This window comes from Apodemus sylvaticus, chromosome 12 (assembly GCF_947179515.1).
Source record: "Apodemus sylvaticus chromosome 12, mApoSyl1.1, whole genome shotgun sequence".
Taxonomy (NCBI): Eukaryota; Metazoa; Chordata; class Mammalia; order Rodentia; family Muridae; genus Apodemus; species Apodemus sylvaticus.
The window spans coordinates 60,075,348-60,087,703 of record NC_067483.1 but is presented as its reverse complement, the minus strand read 5'-3'; the positions used below and the strand labels follow the sequence as shown (position 1 = coordinate 60,087,703).

The 12,356-nt window shown below is 43.3% G+C and overlaps 1 protein-coding gene across 1 annotated transcript; it reads right to left on the bottom strand.

Moving 5' to 3' along the window:
- Positions 1-403: 403 nt before the first annotated feature.
- On the bottom strand, positions 404-9,592 carry Arpc5 (actin related protein 2/3 complex subunit 5). Its single transcript, XM_052200309.1, has 4 exons — positions 9,317-9,592; positions 7,286-7,358; positions 4,310-4,486; positions 404-1,720 (listed from the first exon to the last, which is right to left on the bottom strand). Exons 1-4 carry the CDS (start codon positions 9,457-9,459, stop codon positions 1,658-1,660), a joined length of 456 nt encoding a protein of 151 aa, XP_052056269.1. The 5' UTR covers positions 9,460-9,592; the 3' UTR covers positions 404-1,657.
- Positions 9,593-12,356: the final 2,764 nt, after the last annotated feature.

The window sequence follows — 12,356 nt, the reverse complement described above, 5'->3', positions numbered from 1 at the left end:
CTAAGGTGGTTGTGCTATCCTGCTTGATGACTTCCAATAGGACCTCCTTAGTGTCACTTAAGCCACAGTCCTAGCTCAAGTAAAGCAGGAATCAGGCCGGTGCAGTTGAAGAGCAGTCGCTAGCAGACAGGCATGAGAAATAGGTCTGAGGTCTGACAAAGGAGAGTTTGGAAGCTGGGAGTGTCTGACAGTTACAAGAACTTGGTCCTCTAGGTCACTGGTATGTCCTGCTGGGACCCAGAGCGTTAGTCACACAAAGGCCTCAGCACTGACACCATTAGTGTGTCTTCTCTCCACCTGCTCCCACCAAGTGGCTTGATCCATCCCCCCATGCAGGCAGCAGGAGGGGACGCCTCTCTCTTTAACTAACTGGAGATTTACAAGTAGTCAATTAAGAAAAAAATTATTCAACACTGACATTTTATTTTCTGAAGTTTATCATAATCTTACAAAACAGAACAAAACAAAAAGGCAGGTATCAAAAACAGCAGTTTATAGAGATTCTGCGCTGGTTCTCGCCTCAGTCAGCAGCTCTGGAATTGGCATCTCAGGGAAAGACAACCAGGCTGATTCCCCCCGGCCACGCACATCCAGGTGGTTGGTTTCTGAACTACCTTGTAATAATAACTTTTTACAAGCACCGGTCATTTTTTGATAACCAATTTGGTTTGTCCAACAAAGTAAACACTTTTTTCTTTTACTATGTGGCATTTTTCTTTCTTAAAAAACACTGAGCTGAAACACAGACTGTGTATTTGGATCAGAACCAAATTTTCTGAGATCCCCATTACCTGAAGAACACTGAAGACATCATCGGGCACGTGAAATGTTACAGTGAATACTTGTGTGAATGTCTAAGGCAACTACCTTATTTCTGATGAACGTATTTCATTCAGAGGCTGCTGGAGTCCTTTCTCTGACTTGGGATAGTTTCCCCAGGCAGCCTTGTTATCAGAAGGAAATGGGATGTTTGTGCCAAAGAGGCGCTTATATTGTGTAAATACATTTATATAGAGCAAGACTCCTTGCTCTGGACCCTGGGTCACCACAAAAAGATTGAGCGGCCATGATAACTGGATGCTGATAGGAAGTAGCACTTACACTCATAGCATCATCTGGAGGCAAGCGGGAAGAAAGCTGGAACCTGGCAGCGGGGCTCACCCACTGCTTGCTCTGGAAACACATTTTGCTTAAATAAGGGAAGTGTGGTCCAGTTTTGCAATGTTAATAGCTGCCAGTCTCTCATTTTTAAAAATAAAGATCACTTCCTGACCAGCAATGAGTTAGGAAACTGGCCTCAACTTTGATCACATCTCTCAGTATTGGTTAAAAATAAAGTAAAACCCTTAAACCAGTCAACAGAGTTAGAAATTGCACAATCAAACTTGAATATAAATTACAAGATGGGATACATATTATTGACATGGTTATGAAAGGATCAAACACCCCCACTGAGACAAAATTTTCTCCACATAATTTCAATTTTCATTAAAGGAAACGGATATGTAGTTTTCTTTTTTATAGATATGAAAAAGGAAGCAAGAAGGCAAAGCTGAGAGAAACAGATGCCACCCACGGGGCAGCGGTGCCATTTGGTTGTTTTGGTCTTTGTACCAGCAACTCCCACTCCTGCGAACCATGTCCAGTTCCAGCTGGACTACACGGTTTTTCTTGCAGTCAAAACACGAACGATGGACCCCACTCCTCCAGCAGCAAGTGCCTACAACAAACCAGACAACACAGAACAGGTCCAAAGGAAGCTAAGGTTAGGCAAGACTCGGGCTTCAGCGACTCGGTAAACCTTCCTAAGCACCTACTATGCTCCAGACCCGGTAAGCCTTCCTGAGCACCTACTATGCCCCAGGCCGTCTTGGAAGGAGACTAGTGGCAGTCTTATTACCAGGACTTAACAAAAACCAAAGAGCACCCTCTCAGGGGTCCCACCCTTGTGAACTTGCTTCCAAATAGACACTAGTTACTGTTCTTAGTACACCTGTCTAAATAATGTTTAACATGTCTATAGCACAATGTTTCTGACTAAAACTAAAACATGTTCAAGTATCAGGACATTCTCCATCCCCCACCATTACTGAGGTTAGGAAGAACTGAGACTGGGACCCGTTACCCCAACTTCCACTTAGTATGCAGACTCCCCCCCTGTGTAAGAAGTTATTACTTAAGGGCTAAAAGCTGATCTCTAACTTGCAATATCTGACTTGAATACCTGGGAATCATGATTAAATAAAAGCAGTTGGAAATTTTGGTGTACTTATTTGGTCAACTGTAAGACACTTAAACAAGAAGAACATTTCAATATTGTGTATGAAGTACTGTGACTTATCTTAAGAATGGTACAAAAGCAGAGAAAGGGCATATGCCCAGCTTGACAGCAAGAACTGTTAGGGAGCTGTCAGCTGGATACCAGAAAGCAACATGGAGGTGTGAGGAAGGGGTGTGCTCAGGGAAGGCTGGGCGGCTGAAGCCTGAGGAAGAGTGAAACGGGCCATCAGTGAAGGATGAGATGCCTTCGGATTTCAGATCGCATTCCAGCAGGTGGGAAAAAACAGAATGGTGCGAACCAGTTAGGACACTATAGCAGCTGGCTTAAGATGCTGCAAACGGTGCATCAGAGACCTACTGGCACAGATACACCTGACGAGTACTCAGAAAGTAAAGCCCAGAGAAATCTGGAAAAACCAGACAACACATGTGCTGCTGGCCTCACCGATGTGTTTCTCCTTCTTGTATTGAACCTGGGTGGCGGTGCACACCTTTAATCCTGCACTCCAGGAGACAGAGGCAGATGGTTCTGAGTTCGAGGCCAAGCCTGGTCTACAAGTGAATTCCAGGACAGCCAAGACTACACAGAGACCCCCTTGAAAAACTAACCCCCTCCACAAAGAAAGAAAAAGAAAGAAAAAGAAAGAAAAAGAAAGAAAGAAAGAAACAAACAAACAAACAAACGAAAACACGTACGTATGTTACAGAGCTAGCGAGGAATAAATGAAATGTAAACAAGGGTAGAGCCTGAAAACTGTCCAAAATAAGATGACCATACAAATTATTCCACAGGCTCCATTCAGCGAAAGGGGCGATTTACTTAGGGACAGGCACTATACTGGAATACTGCAAGGGACGCTTTTGGAAATACTAGCTCTTTGGTAGTATATGTAAGATCTAAGGCTCAGCAACAATTTTTCCTTTTAGTTTTATCTTATACATGTTTTCACTTCAACTCAAGAGTAGAACTGACTTTCAGGGACAGAAGGAGAGGGCTCAGCACATTAAAAGTGCTAACGCAAAGTTCAGTCCTCACAACCCACACAAAAAAGTCAGAGGCCAACTGAATGGTTCACACCGGGAGTCCTAGCACTTCTATGGAGAGATGTGGCTATGTTAGTGTTTACATTTTATCAGTACAAGAGCTAGGCATGAAAGGTTAAAGACAATTACCCTTGCTTTGTGTGCACACGTATGTATGGGTACACTGTATGAAAATCTGTGTGTATGTGTGTGTGTGTGTGTGTGTGAGAGAGAGAGTGTGTAGGTAGTCAGTTCTTTCTGTCCGTCATGTGGGTCCAGAGACTGATTCAGGCTGTCAGGCTTGCTGTCAGGAAATTCTGCCCAACTGAGTCACCTGGTTCACCCATCTACTAAATTCTTATACAGAACTAAAAATAATTTCCCTTTCTCTCCTTCCCTGAGACCCAGCCTCTCAATATAACATATAATTCATTATGTAGACCAGGTTGGCCTGGGATACCTCTCTCTAGGGAGGTACTCTACCATACATGGCCAATAACAATTTTTGAAATACAACACTACAGTGCTGGAGATCAAGAATGCTAGGCCAGCACTGCTTCTCCATGGTCCTTGGCAACTTCTCGTAATTCCATCCCTCTGAGCTTGCCTATTTCAGATTGTTTCACATGAGTAGAGATATCAATACTTATTGTTTTGTGTCCGGTTTACTTCCCTCAGTGCAGTATCTATCTTCCAGGTTCACATTGTAGAATGTCCCTTTCACAGATGAGTAACATCCCACTTTTCGTAGGTACCACATATTAATTCTTCATCTTGGGTTATTTCTATCCTTTGATTAATGTAAAATAATTCGTATTTTAAGTACACAATCACTTATGTACTAAATACATGCAGTGCAAAAGGGAATCTTTTAGGATCAAGGCTGGTAAGCAAATGTACACTTTTCATTTTAATAAAGATGTACAATCACGTTTCAGGTGACAGAGGTGTTGTTATTCTCCGGTTTAAACGAGCCAGTTACAGGGATCTGTAAGCTGTGACTTACCTTCTCATGCCACTGCAGCAGCACAGCACTGCTGTTGTCAGACGGGCTCTCAAAGCCTTTATAAATATACTTCATCAGGAGGTCCACACCACTCTTGTCCAGAGACTGAACAGCCTTTTCAATATCATTAGCTTTAAAAGAGATCAGCACCTTCAAGACGATGCTGCCTGCCCGGTCCTGAGGGTAAATATGTAACAAAGTATTTAGACATGTGTATGCTGGGAACCAAATTTTAGAAAGGCTATGCTAGAATGACATTTGAAGGATGACATGGAGGATGTGAAAGAAGACGCCTTGGGAACATGGCCAGCAATTAGATGAAGGAAGAACGAGTCTGTTAGCGTGGGTTTCAGCTCGTTCAGAGTGTTCCAAAGACTGATGTGACAGAGCTGGGTGGTGGGAGCAGCAGGAGCGGAAGTGAGAAGACAGGAGAGGACAGGCACGTGAGGGCCAGCAGGCCACCGGAATGGCTCAGGCTTTAACTGGGAAATGATACAGTGGAAGCTTCAAGAGCAGAGACTCAATCTGCTTCCCATTTTAAGACTGTCTGGTGTGCGTCTCTGTGGAGGACAGAGGCGAGGGCAGGAAGACACAAGCAGGACACCCACTGGGGTGATTCCAACAACGCTGCCTGGTTCTGGTTGGCACGAGAGTCGAGGTGGTGAGAAGGGAACCCCTTCTCTTTGTTTGTTGTTTTACAGACCGGGTTTTTCTTTGTAGCTGTGGCTGTCCTGGACTTTACTCTGTACAACAGGATGGTCTGGAGCTCACTGAGATCTGCCTGCTTCTGCCTCCTGAGTTGTGGGATTAAAGGTGTGCGCCACCACGTCCAGCCCGGGAACACATTTTCACATTTTTGATAGAACTGAATGTAGAACTGTGGATGTACTGATTACAATTTATTATAACATTTAAATTTTACTTCTTGGTCTTAAAAACTCCTAATCAAAGAAAAAAAAACCTGATTTATGTAATTCTACTTTGTACTATCTTTCAAGAGTGGTTTATTTTCTTAAAAGATCCCTTTTAAAACCATTTAAAAGTTTTAACGTTTCCTACTTACAAACATTAGATTTATCTATACTTTTTTCTTTTAAAAGATTTATTTATTCTCTCTCTCTCTCTCTCTCTCTCTCTCTCTCTCTCTCTCTCGCTGAGGACTGAACTCAGGGCCTTGCGTTTGCTAGATGAGCCCTCTACCACTGAGCTAAATCCCCAACCTTGGCATCAGATCTCATTATGAGATGGTTGTGAACCACCATGTGGTTGCTGGGATTTGAACTCAGGACCTCTGGAAGAGCAGTCAATGCTCTTAACCACTGAGCCACCTCTCCAGCCCAGATTTACCTATACTTATCTCTAAACCTTTCCTCTGGTAGAGCCTATTCCAGAAGCAAAGGTGACTCCTTACACACCATCTACACTGAGGGAACATGTAAGCGACCCTTTCATTTCAACTTCTCATTGACCCTTCTGTTCAACACAGTGGTGTCTTTGGGGTTCCTATGCATGGGATTTTACAGTTTGTACTGCCAATGTTCTTTTCAGTTTAAAGACTGACTGGCATTTCCCTATGTATCTTTGTATCTAGAGCTATAATTTCCTACCCAAACACAACAAACAAACAAACAAAAAACCCCAAAATGAACAAACAAAAATACCCACATAAAAACAGAAGGGGTAAAACTGAAAATTTGATGATGTTCCTAACAACTTTAAGAAGCAAAGAAAAAAGCCGGGCGGTGGTGGCACATGCCTTTAATCCCAGCACTTGGGAGGCGGAGGCAGGCAGATTTCTGAGTTTGAGGCCAATTTGGTCTACAGAGTGAGTTCCAGGACAGCCAGAGCTACCCAGAGAGACCTTGTCTCAAAAAAAACAAAAAAAGAAAAAAAAAAAGGCAAAGAAAAAAAATCCCTCTATACATAGTTTTGTGGCTTCAATAATTATTGTGCATTTACATATTTCTGTTCAGTTAGGAGTCTCAGGTTCCTGAGATGCAGGCTTTTGGACCACGGGCTTTGGTTAGCTTGCATTTTAAACAATCAACAACTAAGCAGTTCCCTAAGAATCAGTGGAGGACTGATACCGGGCGGACTGATACAAGAGTACGAAGCTCTTCTGAGGGATTTGGCAATGCTTTGTGTATCAAAAGTGTTAAAAAATGTCATTTCGATCTAGCACTTATCTTCTGGGAATTTTATGGACATAAATAATTAAGATTTAAAATGATTAATTTTAGCAGGAAAAACTAGAAAATCTAATATATAATAAAAGGGATTGGTTGCATATAAAATGTAACATACTGGTATATAGCAGTTAAAATGCCCCAGAATCTTACTGCTAAGGAAAGAAGATCATGTACGTTACTACACAGCTGAAGTGTGAGAGTCTATTTATTTTTTAAAAGAATACAAACCCTTGCAGACGCTCCTTAGGCATGCGGCAATACCATGTAAGGCAGTGACTGTGTCCTAGGGAAGTAGCACTGAGGTCACCTTTTTACGTGCTCATGCCTTTGTTCTCTGTTATTATTATTTACATAATTAAGAAAAACTTAGGAAATCAAGAAGTAGCTGTGTGCAGTTATGGTAAAAACTACTCATTCAACCTGAGCGGTTTCCTCCTAGAGCACACACAGAAGTGATGTCTCCATCCTATAAACTTACTGTGTTCCACACAGCATTCTCCTAAACTCTACATTTCAGGGCTATTTTTTTCATGACATTTTTACTTATCAAGAGCTTCCTTTAAAGCTGGATGTGGTGGCACATACCTTTAGTCCCTGTGGAGGCAAGAGATCTCTTGAGTTTTGGGCTAGGCTGTATATAGACTGACTTTCAGTCTCAAAAAAAAAAGTCACATTGTAAACTCTTGTGTTGAGGACAGTAAATAGCTAAAATATTTTTTAACTGTGGCGTGTCAAAGGATTTGCTTAGAGTGAAACAGAAGAGATTGAGTTGCTGTCTGGAACTCACCTTCACTGCCTGGCTCTTCGTGTTAATAGGGGGATTTTTCAGAGCAGCCTGGAGAGCAGCTGTCATGTTTCCTGTAAGGAAGGTTAAGGGTGTAACAGAAAAGGAGGGTCCCCTCTTTACAGGACTATCGATTATTAGACCTGACTTTCTGAACAGTAACAAGAATTCCTATGGTCATTATGTTTGATATTGGAAACTTCATGGGTTTGTTCCCAATATGTCAACCAAAGGTTAAAATACGGAAATTAAAAGAATAAAATATTTGTTTTTTTAAAAAGCAAAGATTGTTTTAACCTCAGTTCTATCAAACTGATACACTTTCCAGTGAAATATACAATTGTCTAGATGAATATTCAACAAATCTTAGAATATGCATAAGAATGAATAGGTCACCGAATGATGAACTTTATCAACAAAGTATACAATCTTGTCTGTGTGACTCTTACTGGAAAACAACCCTAAACTTTATACTGAAACTACACTATGTATTAACTGAAATGCTGGCCGATTACTCCAGCAATCAGAATGGAAGAGGCAATAATAGCTTAGTACTGATGAACAGGGCTCTGGATGATGTAATATCCCACACGACCTGTAGGTGGCAGCTTACTTTTATTTCCTATAGGTTATTCAAACTGGGCTGGACCTTCCATACCTACTCAATCAGTCTCTGAAAGCAATAGTGAGTTAGCAAGCAGGGGAAACGGCGGGCCAATCGACTGTCAGAATAGACAGTCATTTCCCTAAAAGGAGAACCAGTGTCACTTGTTCCTCCATCTGTAGTACCCAATCTGTAGTCTCTCCTAGTTAGAACCGGAGACAATATCTTTATATTTTAAGATGGATTGACAAAAAGGTAGACTGAATTGATAATGAACACAGTAGTAAGAATCACCAGAAATTACCAGTTAAATAAAATATATATCCACCATAAAGATTTCTTTTTAAAAAACAAAGAATAAGCTCACCATTTCTGTGGAAAAGGTCTAATAAAAAATTATCTACAGTCGGTGATAAACTATTGTCAAGCCTGCATGGTCTTTTAAAGAACACTTTTTTAAAGAAAAAAAGTCCCAAGTAGTTTAATAAATAATCAAATTGGTAGCAACTGATGTAAAAGTTGCGGTGATGAAAGTTAAACCTATATGGCACAAATATGTATGTTCGATGCTGTGATTACCACTAAATATTTTTGCTCACTTCTTCATTATAATCTAATAGAACACTGATGAGGGAAGAGCTATATGAGTAGACTTAATGAATACGATTTTTTTTAAAGGTCCAGTTTGTGTTTTTGTAACATTTCTATTTTCCTAAGGGATTGAGGCAAATGAATTTCAAGGTTATGAATATTCAGATATGCAAACCAAGGAACCTGGAACTGACAGCCATATTTTAACTAGAATGGAAACAATTTCAGAAAAACGATTTTGATTTATAGAACTGACTCATTCTCTGCTTTATTCACTGGGGCTCATATTATTCCCAGCGATTCTCTACATGCATTCCCTATCTTTTTTCAAGTGGCCTTTTCTTAGCAGGTGAAAGGCTCCAAGCTTTAACTGGGAATTTTGGAGAAGAAAACTCCCTTCGGTTCGTTCATGAATTATATGCAACCTTGCCCAAACCCTTCTTTCTTAATAAGTAATGCAGCTGAATGCACGGAGTGTCTTAATTGCGAACCGCTCCATCTCTCCTGGCTAGGGATAAACTATCCCCGCTCCGCAAACCACACACGCCCGGGAGAAAAGCAAGACTCCAAGCGGGACGCCCGTGTCCCCACCGGGCAGGAATTTCTGGAGGTCAGGTGCCCACTAGGGCGCTGGCCGGTGCCCCCGAGAGGGCGCGGCCGCTTAGGACGGCGCACCTGAGGAATCCTGGCGCCCGCAAGTTTGCGGGCGCGGCCGCGGGGTGCAGGCGGCCTGCTGGCCCCGGGAGCTCCTGCCCTCCGTCCCCACCTAGAGCCGGGCACAGCCTGCCGCGTGGCCCCGCGTCCCCACAGCCCCCCGGCCGCCGCGAGCGTAAGGATATTGCCGCAGGCATGAGTCTACCTCGCCCTCGTCCGGCCCGGCCTGGCCATCGCCGCCGTCCTCCTCGTCCACGAACTTGTTCTCATCATATTCATCCACGTCCACCTTCCGGAAGCGGGCCGACGACACCGTGTTCTTCGACATCCCGGATCGCAACGCGACGCTTGGCCTTCCCTCCGCGGTGCCTCTTCCTCAGCGGAGCTCAGCCCGGGTCCGACTCACTTCCCTCTTCCGCTCTGGGGCGTCGCCGGCAGCCGCTGCTTGCTGGCTTCTGGGCCTGCGCGCGAGCCGGTTCGGCTTCCTCCTCGGCTTCCAGCCATCCTCCAGCCCCCGCTCCGCCCCCGCGTCCTCCGGGAGCGCGCGTCGGCAAGGGAGCGCGCGGGACGCACAGCGCACGCGCGGGCCCGCTGCAGGAAAGGGGCGGGGCTGGAGAAAGAGGCGGGGGCGGCGGGCGGGCAGAAAGCTGGCTGAGGCGGCGCGGAGACTCGATTGGCCTCCGGGGAGCATCACGTGACACCCAGGAGGTTCCCATAGAAACGCTTTTCCTTGGTCCAGCCTTGCCGGGGGTCTTGGGCTGGAGGCTATGGGCACCTGCGGCGCGTGGCCCGGAGTGGTGCCGCCGCCGCCGCCGCCGTCGGTGCCAGCCGGTTGTTGTTGGGGTGCGGTGTGAAGTGTGGGTGACCGGACTCGCGCGTGGGGTGGGATGGACTGGCTGCAGAACCCAGTCCCCTGCAGTCAGCGGGAGTATGAGGCAAAGTGATGCCCAGCAGGGAACTAGTGATCGGAGTCCTCCATTCGGACCGAGCGCCGCCGGGGGCTGCCTTCGCGAGCTGAGAGCCCCTTCCCCGGCTTGGGATCTTGGCACGCTGTCGGTGGGAGGTCCCCAAGGACGGAATCGAAAGGTCACTTCTTACCTGTCAGTGCTGTGTGACAGCATCGCGGCCGGACCTGCAGAATCTGAACTAGGTATTCTCTCCATCTGGAGGGAGGGCAAACAAGCTTGGGCTGGGGCTGGGGATGGGTAGCGAAATTGGGGCAAACTTGTAGCATTTTCTAGAATCAATCATCACATCTTAAAATAAGTAGTTATTTGGAGCAAGAATGCCAGAAGAGGGTGGGCGAGTCAGGCTCTTCAGTGCTGAGGGAAAATAGCGCGTGCAAGGATTAATAGAAACTGGACTTTCAAGGTTGTTATTTATTGTTTTAGGTTCCTGGGAGCATATCAAATCAGCTTTTTACTATATTTCACATTCCCGTTTGTGAGATCAGAGCTTCTATTGAGGAGGCAGAAGCACTAAGATTAAACAAATAATAGCTGTGCTCTGTGTATTATACTGTAGTACAAGTATTTACGGAATAAAATTAATTCGGACACTTGGCTGTGCCCTGCTCAGATGCAGATCTACCTGGTTTAAGACATAGCAGAAGGCTGGATGTCATCCTGTTGAGTTCCCTTGTCTGCTGTGCTATACTGAAAAAGAGCAGAAAGCAGTGGCTGAGTCTCGACTTTTTTTGCTCTCATATTCTGCATGATTGAGGCACGTTGCTTGAAATTTGGAACCTCGGATTTCTTATTGCTAAAATGGGGCTAATGTGCTTTTCACAAGAATGTTCCCAGGGTTCAATACTCGGAAATGCTTCAAAAAGACGCTAAAATTCTGCATATATGTGCAATGTATTATTGGTTATGTAGCATGGTTTTCATAAAATTACCTACAGATATGTTTTATCTTGCTAGTGAAAGAGATCCCAAGATTTTGTAGGGTTGAGTCTAATTTTTCTCATGTATCTTTTTTCATGTAAAATAAAATTAGGTATTCAGAAAGTAGTTAGTGCATGCTTGATTAGTTAGTGAAATATAAAAGAGTCACATTGGGAATAGAGAATCAATCAAAAGGAAAAAGACCTCAGGATCAAACATGTGTTGAATATAGGCACACACATGTGTATGTATGTGTTTATGTAGAGAGAGCATCGTATGTGAAGTGTGTGTCCCTTTTGCTTGTGAAGAAGCAATGTGGCACCCCCTCCAGGTATATCATTCAGTTGACAGAAGTGACATTTCCTTGATTAACACTCACATTGTGAGCTAGTAAAAACTCTCCTGACTTACGACAGCAAAGGAGACATTTCTACCTGCCAGCAGGACGCATTTTAAAAGCCTCATGCTGGAGTATAAGAATATTGTTCTGGTGATGGCATTATGTAACTTAGGATAAAGATTTGTTTAATTTTTTTTCTGTTTCAATCTTGTGTAACTCCCACAAAAGCTGCACAGTATACTCTTTTAGATGTTAAATCGGACTGTACTTTTTGTTCTTTTAAATTGAGATTTTCTTTGAAGAGAAAATTAAACACTAGACGCACTGTTGAGTGCAGCCGGAGCTAACACAGCCCTTTCTCAAGCCCTAGTGTTTTGGAACAGTGAGGAATAAAAAAATCAGTTGTTCAAGAATGTAATTATCTCAATTGCTCAGAATTTTGGTCCTTGTGTGGATTGTGTTAAATTCGACAGTTTTTTTTTTTTAAATAGTGCCTCTCAGTGCTTAGGATGTAATGGTACTCACCACTGCTAAGTAATCAACTAATTATCTCACAAATTAATTCCAAGATAATATTTAAAATTTAGTATACCTTAATTACTTCTAGCTCTCCATTAGCCAGTAGCGAATTTTTTTTTTTTACAAGATTTAAAGGAAATGTTTGTCTCTGAAGAAACCTTTTCTTAATTATCTTCTAGTTAGAAAATGCACAGTAGTCTACTTTTTGTAAATTCTATATTTTTCCTGTTACCTATGATACTTAATCACTATCTTAGGTCAATTTATTTTCTTTGCGTTTTTCAAATGAATGCTTTCCTCTTATATAAAGGATTTGCTTGGTTTAAGATGTACTTATGATGCAAATAACTAGGTTATATGAATTTTCAGAGGGTTACTGCTGCATTTGTAGATCCTTGTTTCTGTGATGTCTCAAAAAGCCAAGGGCCAGGTCGTTAAGCTGGAGCAGCTGGTGAAGACCCTTGCCTAAGTTCCGTCACC